The sequence below is a fragment of the Poecilia reticulata genome, chromosome 23 (assembly GCF_904066995.2).
Source record: "Poecilia reticulata chromosome 23, P_reticulata-male-v2, whole genome shotgun sequence".
Taxonomy (NCBI): Eukaryota; Metazoa; Chordata; class Actinopteri; order Cyprinodontiformes; family Poeciliidae; genus Poecilia; species Poecilia reticulata.
This window is the reverse complement of record NC_088852.1, coordinates 14,737,152-14,752,912: the sequence shown is the minus strand read 5'-3', so window position 1 is coordinate 14,752,912 and position 15,761 is coordinate 14,737,152. Positions and strand designations below refer to the sequence as shown.

Sequence of the window (15,761 nt, the reverse complement as noted above, 5' to 3'; positions counted from 1 at the left end):
ATCATATGTTCTGAACTCCCAAACTGAGAGACTATACATGACCTCCAACTCCGTCACATTGAGCACAAGGAGCACCTCAAGGCCGTGTGCTCAGTCCACTGCAGTTTGTACAGCTGTCAAATGGCAATTTGCAAATGATGCCTCAATAGCGAGACTCATTCATAAGATTTACAAACCAATATATAGTGGAGATGTCAAACAATTAAACAACAACATGGTGGTCCAAACAATAAAAACAAACAAGAAGAATGAATATCTAGAGTACAAATTTGTGTCAACTAGTTGAAGGATGAATTAATTTTCACGGCGATTGGGCTCTTTTGGACTCCACATTATGAATTAATGTGTTCAATATGTTTAAATGTTATTGAAGTGATGGCAAATGTAATTTAATTATGTGACACACTACTGGTTGGGATTTTCAAAGCGGGAAAAATCATGGACATTATATTGGGACAAAAACAAGAGAAAAAGAAGAAAATATAACCGCTTTTTTGTCTTCATTGTCATGGAATATAATGTATCACTGCAAATAATTAAAATGGATAAGCTTGAAGCTGACAAGGACACAGCTGTTTTATAAAAATGTACGTTTAATGTCTCTTGAATGAGATGCTGTAAAATATTCCCGTTTCAACGGCTGCAATCTGGAAAGTTTACAGATAATTGTTTGATTAGAAGTTCAATAAATCACATGTCGTATGTGTGATTTGTACAAATTAACAATTTTAGTCACTCTGAGAACGTAAGTACAGTAAATTAAATAACTAAAATAATTAGCTTAACACTTTGGTTAGCTACTAAAACTTAACTGGAAAGTTCTAATTTATGTTTAAAAGACCTGTTTTGTGTTTTGTTTTTTCAGTTAGGTCCAACTTTTTTTTTTCCTTTGCTTTATTTCAACAGAAGATTAAATTTGGTACTTACTTCTAAAAAAATATGTCAATTAAAGTAATTTAGAAAAGTTTCCCCAAATGTAGAGGCTTTGTTGGAGAAAGTTTATAGTTCTGTCTCAGTTCTTGGGTGTTTTGGTTTTTAATGTGATTTTTTTTTTTTTTTTTTGCGTTGGGTTATTTATGTTTCATAGTTTTTGCTATGTTAGTTCTTCCTCGTAGTTTATTCTGATGCTGGCCCTTTCTGAATAGCTTCTCTAGGTTATTCCTGTCAGATTATTATTATTCTCGTTCTGTTTACTTTGGTTGGCATCAACACATTCTGTGTAGATTCCTCGCTCGACAACTTTAATTATGCTGGTTTAAGTCTAGTTTCATAGTTTATTCTTGAGCCTCGACTGGTTTTATATTTCCCTTTATGTGACTCCTGTCATGTTATTTTGATTTTTATCTTTAATCTTGATCCTCATTAGTTTCATTAGTGCTATTTAGTAGGTGTTGCCATGGTATGGTTAGGTTAAAGAGGTGGTCAGACTTGAACTATCTCCTTTTCAATTCTATGGAACTTGTAAAGATGGACTTTTTCTTTATCGTGCCGAGAGTCACGTAAACGTTCTTTTTTTTCTAGGTGATTGGAATCTTCTTCTTGATTGTTACAGAACTGAACTATTTCGGTTTGGTGCTAAACATTAACATAGGGAGGCAAAAATCCAGGACTTCAGCTGCCGTTACTTTTAATTCCCTAAAGACAATCACATCTGCCTGGTTTCGGCGTCTTAGTGTCTGAACGCTTGCTGTTTTCTAAAGTTCTCAGCGGCGGAGCGGTGGCTGGAGATCGGCGTTGTGTCACAACGCATCAGCATCCAGCGCCGAAAACGTTCATACCGGGGGCTTTTGTCTGATCTGGCCTTGCCTTTTGTCGCAGCCGCCATCACATACACGCCTCCTCCCCACCCCACACCCGACCCTCGTTGCCACAGCAACAGAGGCTTTCTCATCCTCGCCGCGGCCCCGAAGACGCCGACTAATCCCGACCCGCCGTGGGAATCGGTGGATGGGGTGACAAACGCGGCGTGATGAAACCGTCTGGCAGAACGTTTGTGGCACTTCGTCAGACTTCATCTGCATCTTTTGTTGTGAAATCTGCCGATTTTGTTTTGTGACTAAATCGGCCTTCAGGAATGTTGGGGGGGGGGATCACCTGGTTTATCACTTCCACAACCTCAAGGACGTGAGTCCGCCGAGTCTGGTCAGACTGCCGTTTCGTCCAGCCCACCTTGAAGTGTGTTCGACCCATTTCGGCTAAATTAAGCCCACAAAATCTGGAGCAGAAACTTGACAGAGGAGGAAATATCAAAGCGATGTGTGACAGCTTCATTGCTGAAGGTGTGTGTTGTTTCTAACAGCTTTCGACTGAAGGGGAGGGCCGCATGAAGGAGCACAGATGGTAATTGCGGGTGTGTGGGTGTCCATGCGGACCCTGTCACACACACGCACGCAAACACACGATGTGAAAGTTTTGACAAGCCTTTATTTTTATTCTCCCCTTTATGCTTTACTCTCCACATAATTGTCTGTTTGTTTATTTAAAATGAAAATTTATTCATGAGTTCAGCAAATCTTAGGAGGGCTGTCTAAGTGCCTGCCAACTAGGCTTTTAATCACAACATGAAAAGGCTTAGATATTGACATGGGTTTTTTTTAATACACCAACACAGTCAAATGTCTTATCACACTTTAATGAACCGTTGTGTCATGAAAATATCCCTTCACTTTTATGTCCTGTGGCCTTCGTATTACCTTTGTATTGAAGTTCTCTGATTGTGTGACTGGGTCAAAGCTGTTGTCATCTTTCATGCTGCTCTCCCGCTTCTCCAGACATTGTAGAGACTTTTCCCATCAATCTGACGTGGTAGATTTATTCTGAAATATATATATATATATCGATAAGCCCTGATAATTAATATTGTTAAGTTGTAGACTCCCTTGTTTTCTTGTTTTTTCTGTCTTTGTCTCCATTGTTGCTGTTCATTAAGCCTGTTGCAATAAGCAAAGAAAAGGCAATTTTTGCTTACAGACCTCATTATCCATTTTATTCATGGTTTCTGTCGTGCATATTTCTGGTTGTTGCGTTTTATTTTGAATATCTACAAATATGGTCCAGTTCAAGTGTTGGGTGTTTTTTTTTTTTTTTTTAAGTTGAATTATATTGGCTTTGGAGATGGTGAACTTGCATTACTATGCCACTATTATTATCAAATTACTTTAAAACGGTCTCAAAACAACAATGTTATTGTTTATTGCGATAACTTCTGGGACAATTTATTGTCCGGCAAAGTTTATCGTGACAGGCCTACAAGGGTTTGTCACAAAAACCTTTTTCTTACATCACCAATTTAATTGTAATAATAATCATGGGACACTCAGGAAAGCTATAAAACAAAGGAAAGATCTTCCTCCAGATGGCATTGCTTTGGTGTGGAGTTCTTTGTATATTATCTTCATTCACTTATTCACTCTTTCAAATAATCAACGTCTTTGACCTCTAGCAGTTGTCTTGTTAATATTTCAGTTTATAGATGAAACTTTGATACCGATCAAACAGAAATGACATGATTCAAAATAATTTTCAGGATTTAAAGTGGCCTAGTCAAAGCATGCACTTACATCTTAAGACGCTGTTGCATGATCTGAAATATTGAAATCTGACAAGAGAGCAAAACCAAAGGACATTCTTCAAAGAGGATAGATAATTCCACCCCCGCCCCCTCCCCACACACACACCACCGAATCTTACATTTCTTCAGTTCAGACACCAACCTCAGACCTGCTGCGTCACACTGCATGCCGGGGGGAATGAGTAGGGTCTCACTTACACTTCACGAGTGATCTCCCATCCAACATTTATGAGCCTTTATGTGGACATTCCCACCTAAACATTGGCCTCCGCGAGTCAACAGTTTGTCTGGGCTGCTGGCAATGAGCTAAAATATTGATGGGCACATGAGCCGATGAAAGGGAGAGGAGCAAAGCGCCGGTTATATTTAGCACCAGCCTCTTGGGATCTTCAACAGAGAGTATTTTTGTCTGACTGGAGAAGTTGATCACTGCTTTTGTTGTAGTTTTTTTTTTTTTTTTGAGTGATGTGGCAATGAGAAGCACTTGCATTGCCGACTGCCTGCTGCTCGCTTTAATCTTCATCTTAATTTCTGCGCTTCACACCAGGCGTTATTTAGAGCAGCTTTTTGACTGATAACCAGGGATTATTTTTGAATATGTTATATGATGAAAGAGACGGCAAACAGGCTATTTTAGTCGGTTTCTAGACGATCATTTAGAATGTCTCACCTCACCCGCAACTCAATCAGTAACATGGCTATAATTATATATGGAGAAAAAAAACACAGACATATCCTTACTCCTAATATCAGTTTGATTAATAATGATTGTACAAAAAAGTTTCTCTCGTTTGACATGGAAATAATCTAATATATACCAAATTTGTGAAAAAACTGTATTGCACAGTATTAAAATGGTTTTCATTGTTGGCCATTGGTACAGCCCCTTTTACTCTGACGTCTCAAACTGAAATTTTGGTTGCATTCACACCAACCTTGTTTAATCCGTTTTAATCAAACTCTGGTTTGTTTGCCTGGAAAACCAGTTTCGTATGGTGAGGTGTGAATGGTAAGTCTTATTTCTTTTAAAGTGAACTCTGGAGTGTTCAAATGCATATGTGAACGCCAAGAGGAGCAGAGACCGCTCCGAAACCAGGAAGCTAACAATAGCGCAGGGCATCCTGGGTAAACCCAACCAAACATGGATAAATGGCTCATGGTCTTTTCTACAACCACCACTCCATTTTTGCTTATATTTTGTGAAGGAGAAAGTTGCGCTCATGTCTTCTGAGGTTTTTGTGCCATTTCCTTCAGCAGTTCTTAGTGCAGCGCCCCCACAGGCAAGGAGAGGAACAGGTTCTTCAGTAGGTTTGGATTGTTCAACACACTACAGCGTGAAAGTGGACCGCATTGGCTGAAAATGGAATAAATGTTGCAATTTTGGTTCTGCAACCTGTAGCCACATTGCACTTTATAATGGAAGGAACAGCAGCACATATCACCATGTTGGTAAGAAAACAGCTCAGAGCCACTGTTGAATATGTTGCACTGTTAAATCAGTCACACTGTGTAACTGCACAGTGTAATTTAACAAGCCTTTTTATTTATCTGTCAGTAATTGTGCATGTTGGAAGCGCAGCTGGTACCTGTGTCGGTAAGAGAGAGGAAAGAGGAAACACAGCTGTGGAATAAAAAAGGATTTCATCGTGTCTGTGTAATGGAGAAAGATTTATTACAAAGCCGGTGTTATTAAATTTTGTCTGGACATATAAAGTCTGTAGAAGCACAATCAGCAGACATGCTTCTGTAGAAACTACAGTTCCTTGTTTAGCAGTTCCTTAAGCTGCTGGGACTCTGTTTCTTATTTTTCATGTGCGTTAGCCAGAATGCTAACAACCTAAACACATGTACTTTCCCACAATTTAAAAAAGCAAGTCAGACATATAGTAGTGTCACTCCTGGGCATCATCTGACTTTAGCGTTTCGAATATTGCTGACAGTGAAATGAGCACAACATTAAAATAGCTTTCTGTTACTCACTGTAATTGGTTGCCCAGTTGAGTCAAACTTCAACCGTCTGGTTGTGCCACTAACCATTCAGTCAGCACATGCAGCTTTTACTGGATTTGAGAGAAACGCCCCTGTGGAGTCAAGGAGAAACTGGCGATGACTTAAGTTATGAAATTGCTTTCCAACAAAGAATGTGAGACAGATGAGGGAGTCTTTAAAATTAGCATAGCAAAGGCAACAGCACAGTCGCCAATCCTGTAAAAACCTCAGAGTCATTGATATTCTAAAATTGCTTTGGATATCCTGCAGCTGCAGTTTCTTTGCTTCAAAAAAGATGCTGGTCATGAATGAACTGGAAAGAGACTGACACCTTTAAGAGCAACTCAGCTGATGAGTCGAGATAAAAAGGGACGACGAGGTTAATCGCAAGGGTGGTTTTAATATCATCTGGTAGAATCACTGTCAAGTGTCTGTGATGGCAGCACTTCAGCTGAAGGCAGAGCCAAGTAACTTTAAGTGGCGCGTCCTCAAAACGGACGAAAGCAAGCTGCTTTCTTCACAAGAGCAATACAGTATCAGGATTGCGGTTGGGGAACCTGCCTGGTGGGTGTACCTTCCCCTTCTAGATGGGCGCCCCCACCGTCATTGCAGGTACCAATAACTTTAATTTGATTGAATGATGGAACTGGGTCTACCTTTTGATATTTTTGCCAATTCAGTACATTTCCTCATGCTAGATTTTACCCCTCCGATCTGTGTTTCTGTGTTGGTTCTGCCCCACAGCTTGCCCCAAAACACACGCAAAAAACACCCCAAACCATTGACGTTTAAGGTCATAAAGCTAGAATATGAAAAAGAACAAGAGGTGTGCTTCTTTTTGCAAACTCTAACTTTGTATATTACACAATTACAGTGGTCAGTGATCCCAGTCGTTAACCCCCGTGACTACAATGTACTTGACGGAGTTCATAGTCTTCAATATAAAGTACACTTTGGGAATCCACTGGTCATAACATTTAAGATTTATGTAGTGACACTCCTTCCTAAATCTCTACAAGTTAGCTTGTATCCCTACCTAGCTTGCTAGGGATACAAGCTATCAGGTGTGCAAGAATTCAATGAGTTTTCAAATGAAAACATGGAGATTCCAGGAATCACATATAAGGATGTTAAGATACCTTCTATCTAGACACTAAAGGAAAGATTTTCTGGTCTTACTTTCCCTAACATCAAGGATGGAAAAGATGGGAGGTCAGTCACAATTTACCATCACAAAATCTCCCAGCAGGACATTTCTCAAAAAAGAAGACATTCCAACCACAGCCAGGGTTCAAAGCAAAAACTTTGAAAGACTTTATCCGGCCTGGGTAACCGCCGCCCAAGGCCACGTCAGGGTTTTTCTCACAAGGAGACTAACACCAGAGCATGCCAAATAGAGCAACGTAGCTTTCCTCGGATCTCTCCGTTCTGTGTGTAAATAAGTCGATGGTATAGCTGGCAGGGATCCGGGGGTCTTATCCACCGGCCCCGCCCTCTTCTCCAACCGCTGACTCCACCGACTTAAAGGGACAATGAATTATTCAAATTAGCAAGCCTGAAAAATTTCGATAGGCTATTTTTAGCACCGGCATGTTTGTGCTTGACAAAAGCTGTAGGCTCAGAAGGGTTTTCCCGGGTGTGTTTTGCTGTCATGTCACAGTGAGTATTGTAATGAGGACTGGGGGAGGAAGAAATGTGTGTGTGGAAAGACGACGGCGGCGTGGGGAGACTCCACTCAGATTTTAGATTAGCAGGAATCGGCTTTCCCGCTCACTTCCATCCTCTGTTTTTGTATTTATTCATATTTTTGGCCCCTCGATTAGCAATTTAATGAAACTCATATTTTTGTTAATGGGTGCGTGAAAGCAAATCTCCTGTCTTGTTTTGTCATCTGTCATTGCTTGTCGCCCTACAACGGTGGTGACAAATGCGGCAAGTGTGTTTTAGAAGAAAGACGGGGAGTGGGAAGGGAAACCCTTTATACATCCCGAAAAATGGATTGTTCATTTCTCTCACCACTTTCTTCTTTCTTTTTTTTTCTCATTTCTCTCTGTTTTCACACTTGAGATTCACCATTTTGAAGGTGCCGTTACCATGGCGGCAAATAATAAAGGGAGAAAAAGAAAAGTGTTTGACAAAAATCAGCCTTTTGTTAGGGGAACCCAGCCGTTCCAAATCTGCGGAATCAATCAACGTCCTCCCAGAAAGCTGATTTATTTATTTTTCTCGGTTTATTTAATGAAAAAAAAAAAATCTCACCCAGCCTCGTCTCTAAAGAACAAGGCAGAGATTAAAATCAATTACTTGACGGTTTAATTATGCATGTGCTACAGTGGTTTTTGGAAGTGAAACATTGTGCTAACTAGCCTGAATGATGTTGATTTAAGCGCCGTTTAATTTCAGAACGGGGAGCTCCGTGTAACGGGAATCAGGATACAGATTTCCCGTCACCGTTCTCCTGCTGCAGGCTGATATCCTGATGTCCACACACTGTGTGTGACTAATGGCCTGGAGTCCAGACAGCACAGCTGAAGCTTTAGTTTGAAATACAGTGGATCTGTTACAAGATTTGAAATCTACATCTTTTTTGGGGGGCAAAATAACTTGAGTTCAAAAGTCAAACCCCAAATTCAGGATGAGCAGTTTTGCTTTTGTCCTGTTGAGATTTTGCCCTCGAAGAATTGGTTACATTATTGCAAAAACACAAAATCTTACCAAGTGTTTTTGATCTAGTTTCTAGTGCAAATATCTTAGTACATTTGAAATAAGACAAATCTAACTCCCAAGTAGCATTTAAGCAAGATAGAGGAGCTTGTTTTAAGTCTGTACTTGCAGATAATTTCACTTACAACATGGGGAAATGTCATGTGATAGTACTTATTCATCAATAGTAAGGAATTACTGACTTAAAGAGAAATGCAACGTGACTTTACGCTCCTGTTTTTGTGTGTTTTGTTAAAATCTCAACTGGTTTTTCACCTCAGGTTGCCGTAACCCATAAACTGTATGCTGCCAGATCAGCTTATCTCGACTTTACGAACCTGAATTCATTTTGTTTCTCTCAAAGCGTGAAGTCAGGGCGTCGCAGGGGATGAAAAGAGACGGGGAAGATCCTCTTGTCGTCTTGTTAGTGATTAGCGTTGTACCCCGGCGTGCTGTCGGTATCCCGGCTTGTAGTCACGCCAAGAAGGGGAGGGGAGATCTTTGAAGAGAATCAACACCACTGAGTGACAGGCACAGATCAGACGATGGAGGGATGTTTCTGCTTGGGGGGTCCGAACCTCAAGCTGGAGTTCAGCTCCGAGTGAAAAATCCAGAAACTGGGAGAGAGGAAGGCTGTGATTGGGGAAATCTGTATCCTCCGTCTGCTGAAATACATTGACATATTTTCATTTGATGGTTGATTTGGCAAATTTACTAAGCACTACAAAGGCTCCCTTTGAATGGCGAGCCAATGGGCCATTGTACTTACATTTGTCAGACATTAGTGAGGTCTATCTTCTGACATGTGTTAGCCAGAAACAGACAAACTGGGTGTTCAAATTTGAAAGATGAATCCTAAGGCTCATCTGAAGGCACCTAGGTCTCAAACGAAACTGGTTTCAAACGTTTGTGCTACATTTGTGCAGTAAAAATTGTTGTTTGTGCCGCTACCATTTTAAAGATATTATGAAATGCTTCCAGAGGTCATGAAAGGTCAACCAGTCATCCCACCTTCTTCAAATCAGGCAAAATTGGTGTCGGTCAACTCGACTACGTTTGTGCAGCAAAAGTTTTTGTTCGTGCTGCTTAGGCTTTGAAGATATTAATAAAAGTTTAAAGGTCAAAAGGTCAACCAGTCCCCCCACTTTTACAGAGTCAAGCAAATTTGGAGTCACCAATTTGTTTGTGCTGCTATCATTTTAAACATATCAAGAAATGTTTCCAAATTTGTTTGTTTTTATTTATTTTTTTATTTTGGAAATGTAAGGCTCAGAAGGTTGGTAGCCTCAGATGACCTCTGGAAACATTTCTATTATTATCTTTAAAATGACACCAGCACAAACATTTGAGACCAGTTTCTTTAGATTTGAAGGTTTGTGGGGCCAACCTCCTGACATAATTTACAGAAAAACCTGTTCTGTGTGTCATAAACATAGCGCTCTGCTTTGAAGGTTATTTTTCTTAATGACTTGTGTTTCAGCTGCTCTCTGCTGTAATCATTTCCCACATCCTAGATTTACCTGGCAACACAGTCATTTACACTGCACTTTAAATCATTTTCAAGAGTGGGAAAAAAAAACACTGTGCTGGGTCAAGTTTGCCATAGCAACCTTCTGTATTAGCTCTTTCTAGAGTTTGTCGGTATCTTCAAGGTCTGCTTTGCTTGCCGTCGTCACATCAGAGGACCAAGCTAGCACGACGGCGGCTTGTTTTCTCCGGCCGCAAACGGACCACAACCTTCCATTCTCGGTGTCAAGCAGATGGTGGCGATCCCAAGGAGCCGAGGCCAGCGGACGTTCTGATTGGTCAACGTGTGGGCAGAGAGAGGGATGGAGGTTGCATATTATCTGTATGTTTATTTGTGAAGTGGATGCCAGCCAAAGTGGGCCCATCTTATGTGTTTTCATCATACGGCGTAAAATGTGAACCGTGACGGTGGATCCTATTTTAGAGTCTGGGGGCTGGAAAAAAAAAACAAAGGTTGTATGTTGGGATGCATGAAACACCTACTGGGATTTAAGAGAGGTTTTCTTTTTCTGTCGGGTCAGAAACTGTGAAAAGTATTTGCAGCAAATTCAGGTGGAGATTCACTGGAAAATTACCCTAAAACAGACAGAGCTCCCAAGAAAAAAGGTTTAAATTTATGCATATTTATCTTTCAGAATGGCTTCGTCAAAGTTTGACATTAATCCAACTGAGCGTTTCCACCCATCCAATCTAAGCAGAAGCATTCGTTTTCCGTAATCCGGAATTTTACAGTCATTTCTGACCACGTTTGATGTGATGAGTTTGTTACTGGCAAATAGCTCTTTACTCGCCCCGCCTGGCGGTGTCAACACCCTGCTCCTCTGCCGCTGAAGCAGCTTGACGTGGCATTTCCCTCCCGCCGAGGTCTGGGAGAGTCCCTGCGTCTGACAGAGACGTCCAGCGGAAAATGAAGCGATTACGACGACGGCGTCTGTGCTTAAAGACTGTGACAGCGATCGCGTCCCATCAGCGTTTGAGGTGGTGATTCAATTCCCGACTAAGTCGTCGAGTCAGAACAGAAGGGAGAACACACGGATCATGAAATGAGGCGGTTGAAGTACTTGATTTATTTGTCTTTTTTCTGGGTTGGGTTACATTTAGCATTTTTGAAAGCTAAGGGTTGTGCTATCTTTAGCCTTTTCCTTCAGTATCATCAATGTGGTTAAAAGTGTTGAGTCTGATAGATCATCTTTAGTTGACAGAAAAAAAGGCTCCATGTAAGGAAACAGAAACAAGCACTTCCATTCACACTAAAAGCAGTGACGTACAAAGCCTTACTTGTTGCCCTTGGAGACCAAAAGATGTCATCCCTGCTTGGTTTACGCTGTTGCTTATGTTTAAAATGTCATTGTAAACCCCAGGATTCCTTAAGAGGAAATGTTCTAATGTCATTTCCACAGGGAGAATGAAAAAGGAAGGTTTACGAGACGGTTGCAAGAGCTGCTGTTTTGTATTCTGGTATAGAGATGGTGGCACTAAAAAACACAGATGTTTAGAGCCTCACTGGCTTACAGGTTTTTCTGTGGATTTCCAGGAACTGTGACCCCTGATTTTTTTCTTTTCCCCCCTTTCAAGAAATACAAACTGAGCAGTTTGTTCATTTTCCACTTGTGAAAAATAGTAATGGTGTGGAAAATAAAAGCATCACCCATTGGATATCTGGCTTATTTTGAACGATGATGTCCTGCTAAAAGGCAAACCTTAATCTCTTCATCCAGGCTTTCTTTTTATTTAGCTTCAACAGTCTTTCAAGACACCCCACAGCAAGATGCTGCCACCACCCTGTTTCATGATGGGGATGGTATGCACAAACGTTGTCCCGTTGACAGATTTTCCCACCTGTGGCTTCTACTGCTCCTCCACAGTTACTGTGTACATGTTGGCTGTTTTTCTGGCTAATCCTCATCATCTGTCAGGTCAGATGGGCGGCCATGTCTCCGTACGTTTGTAGTCTTATTATACTTTTTACAATTTGCATAGCAGACAGATTTAGTAGTGCTCTGTGAGACATGCATGGAATTTAGTTTTAAAATTTTAATGTAATTCTGGAGTTTACATATATGCAAAATCCAGATATGTGTTGAATTGTCTTCAATTTTATACAGACATGTATGAAATTCCATGTCCATTCTAGATTCTATTCTAACCTAGCTTAAACTAGTTTAAGCTAAAACTAGCTTAAATCCTCAGTTTAAGCTAGTTTTTAGTTAGCTTAAACTAAGAACTAGCTTAGTTTAAGTCGCTTTGGCTAAGTTTGATACTTAGCCAAACCTAGCTTAGATTAGTTTTGCTTACCATAACTAGTAAAGTAGCTTAACATAACTTAGCTGGTTAGGTTAGCTTAGTTTAAGCTAACCCTGCTTTAAACTTTTACATAACTTTCTCTCTCCGCTGTGTTGTTATTCTAAAAAAAAAAACTATAATACGACAGTTTTCATCAACTGACCTGACAAAAGTGAGTTTATCCTCTCCCTTCAGCCTTGCCCAGAGTTGTTTTTCTCATTTTTCATCCCTGCAGCACAATACCGTCTCATTCTGAGGTAGCTTTAGTCACATAACTTCCCTCTGCGGTTTATTAAAGTCATCAATCAATATATCAATCTATCTTTTGTGGCTTTCAGTTCAATCAATAGGGAGTTTTTATGATGACAAACCTTTGCGATTTCTCGGGACACGCATGAAGGTCACCAGTTGTGGCTGTGAAACAGACGTCTGGGCTGTTAGCGGCCGCGCTGAGTGACAAACCTCCCCGAGCCCGAAATGTGATGAAAAAAGATGGCCTGAAAATGGGGCTCGTCCTCAGGGCTAAATTAGATCAGCAGTCGGAGATGGACCGTCTGTGCAACAGCTGCCCAGCTCTGCCTTCAAAGGGCAATTTGTAGAAGTGGAGGACTTATTTAGCATGCAGTGTGTGTGCGTGCGTGTGTGTGTCCTGGAAATCAGAATGTCGAGAAGCAGTGTCTCCTGGGTAGTGCTCGTGTGTTTTAATGTCTTTCATAAAAAGATTTTTAAACAAAACAAAAACTGTGCATCTGTTGGTGAGGCTGGACTCACCCGTCCTTTGGGTTGCCAAAGCAAATGCTACAAAATCGCAGCTCAGCAGTTACCATTAGTCAGCAGCATCCACACAGCGAAGGGGTACGTTTCAGCTTTTGTCCACGTAAAAACAAAAATTACTGACCTATCTCCTGAACATGGACCAGGTCTACTCTGTTTCATAGATGGACAAAAAGTTTGACTTTTCATGACAAAAGGTTTGAAGAAATAGAAATTTTTTTTGACATATAAAAGCATTCCTTAAGCTACGCCACATTTTTTCATGTTATGGATAAAAATACTAGATTTTATTTTATTTTTTTTACCTTTTGCCCGTGACCAGTGAAGTAAAAAAGTATGAATTAGATTTGTATTCCCCCTTCTTCAGGCATTTGCAGAGCCATAGTTGCTACAAATTACAGCAGCAGGGCTTTTGGGGAATGTCTCTATCAGACTGAAATCTTTGCTCTTTCTTCTCTACAAAAGATGAACATAAAATTGTCAAGTTCTGTTTAATCCTGCGGCAATAATCAATTATGAATTAAAATGACCTCGATAATTTATTACTTTTGGTGGTGATTTTATTTTATTTTTTTTCAGTTCCAGTGCTTGGTGCTCTTTACAGAATTAAAGTTTACTGGTCTTTGAGAGGGCGACCTTGCATTACTATGCTATATTATCAATATATTAGTTGAAAATTGTCTCAAATCAGCAATATTATCATTTATAACAATAATTTTTTTGACCATTAGTCTACCTGGAAAAGAATGTCAAAACTCCTTAATTGTAGAATCAGCTGAAATGTGTGGGGAAACTTAAAGTGCGGAGCACGGAATACACACCTGAAAAGATGCATGTATAATTGTGAAGATACAAGCAATATATTCAGGAACGCATGCACACAGTTCAAGATAAAGGTGACCCAAATAGTGGCAATGATATTTTGAGAGTGCGTGAGTCATACGATCCAAAAAACCAAGCATGAGAGTAAGAGTGTGAAACGACTTCTTCTTGGGCGCTTAGTAGGCAGCAGAGCACAACTACGGATGGGCTGTGGGAGGAAAGTGTAGAAGGAGCACACTGGGCTGTGCGTGGAAGTCTGCTATTCTGGCTCTTGGAGAACGCCTGTAAACGTTTGCAATGTCTGCCTGAGATTCTTGGAGTACAGCTGCGATTCTGCGACAGACAGACAGGTTACTGTGAAGTAAAGAATCTGCTTGATGTTAAACTTTGATTACTCTTTTTTAAAAACTTTTCAGATGAGTCGGGTTCTCTTCTTTATGTGGTACCGACAGTGTGGAGGTTTTAGACAGCAATATTTATTACTTTTATTACTTTAAACATAGGTGTTTAAAGGAATACATGCATTCTTTATGTATTTATGGGGTTATCAGGCCACTGAACTGTACATATTGCCAATTTATGGCAGTACGTAGTCTAAACTGTAAGACCTTCAAACCAGCTTGTATTACTGCTTTCTACCAGTTTGTTTGCCATTAATAAAGCATTTATAACCACAGTAACAACTTTTTTTTATTTACTCTTTGGTTGTTTTTTGCTTCTGTTTCCACCGGTTCTGTCTTTTGTGTTGCTTTTTTTACGCTTCCCGATTGTCTTATGTACCAGCTGCAATGGACACATTCTGATATCTACATTCAAATTTAAATTGTGCACAAAGATGACAAAGCAGTGCTTAAGTTCATAGCTACATAACCCTAGTCTTCAATTAAAACTGAGTAGTACTTATAACACAAAATCATGTATATCTCTTAGTATACAGCTTGTTATTAATCACTTCATGTCACGTTGAAGTAACCTTAAACTTGATTGATGTGTTTCTTCTCTTTTGCTTTTTTCTCTTTTAGTTCATTGCCTTCGCATCTTTGTTCTTCATCCTGGTCTCCATCACCACCTTCTGCTTGGAGACCCATGAGGCTTTCAACAAAATCATCAACAAGACCGACGCGCGGAACAGCAGCGAGCCGGACCCGGTGCCGCAGTACGAGATCGAGACCGATCCCGCACTCACATACGTGGAGGGAGTTTGCGTGTTCTGGTTCACCATCGAGTTCCTCGTGCGTGTCACCTTCTGCCCAGTCAAGTTGGAGTTTGTCAAAAGCGTCCTCAACATCATCGACTTTGTGGCCATTCTGCCCTTCTACCTGGAGGTAGGGCTGAGTGGCCTCTCTTCGAAGGCCGCCAAGGACGTCTTGGGTTTTCTCAGGGTGGTGCGTTTCGTCCGGATTCTGCGCATCTTCAAGCTAACGCGTCATTTTGTAGGGCTTCGGGTGCTGGGCCATACATTGCGGGCCAGCACCAACGAATTTCTGCTGCTAATCATCTTCCTGGCGTTGGGAGTTTTGATTTTTGCCACCATGATATATTACGCCGAAAGAATCGGTGCCAAGCCCAACGACCCCACGGCCACCGATCACACTAAGTTCAAGAACATTCCCATTGGCTTCTGGTGGGCCGTTGTGACCATGACTACTTTGGGCTATGGAGATATGTATCCAGAGACCTGGTCAGGCATGGTGGTCGGAGCGTTGTGTGCTTTAGCCGGTGTGCTGACGATAGCCATGCCCGTGCCCGTTATCGTCAATAACTTTGGAATGTACTACTCTTTGGCCATGGCTAAGCAGAAGCTGCCCAAGAAAAGGAAGAAACACATCCCTCAGGCAGTGCAGGGAAGTTCTCCGACGTACTGTAAAGGGGACCTCAACTTGACCTGCAACAGCACTCAAGGTGACTTGTGCCACGTCAAAGGGGGTAGATTACTAGAACGCAACCGTTCAGGTAAGACCTCAATAAAACATTGTTCAAAATGACTAACTATAGCCATTCTAGTTCTCTTAACATCTCAATCTGGTTCACACTACAACACCATCTCTGCGAACGCAAACATGCAGATCAGTGACTCTCTTTAGTTTGATCT

General features: G+C 40.9%; 1 protein-coding gene across 9 annotated transcripts in view; it reads left to right on the top strand.

Annotated features, from left to right (window-relative positions):
• The window catches only part of kcnc2 (potassium voltage-gated channel, Shaw-related subfamily, member 2), a 67,574-nt gene that overhangs the window by 39,123 nt on the left and 12,690 nt on the right, over positions 1-15,761 (top strand). For all 9 annotated transcript variants that reach the window (XM_008401288.3, XM_008401289.3, XM_017302831.2 and 6 more), the window contains one exon: positions 14,692-15,622. In XM_008401288.3, the coding sequence (XP_008399510.1) occupies positions 14,692-15,622 (931 nt within the window). The remainder of the gene's footprint in view (positions 1-14,691; positions 15,623-15,761) is intronic.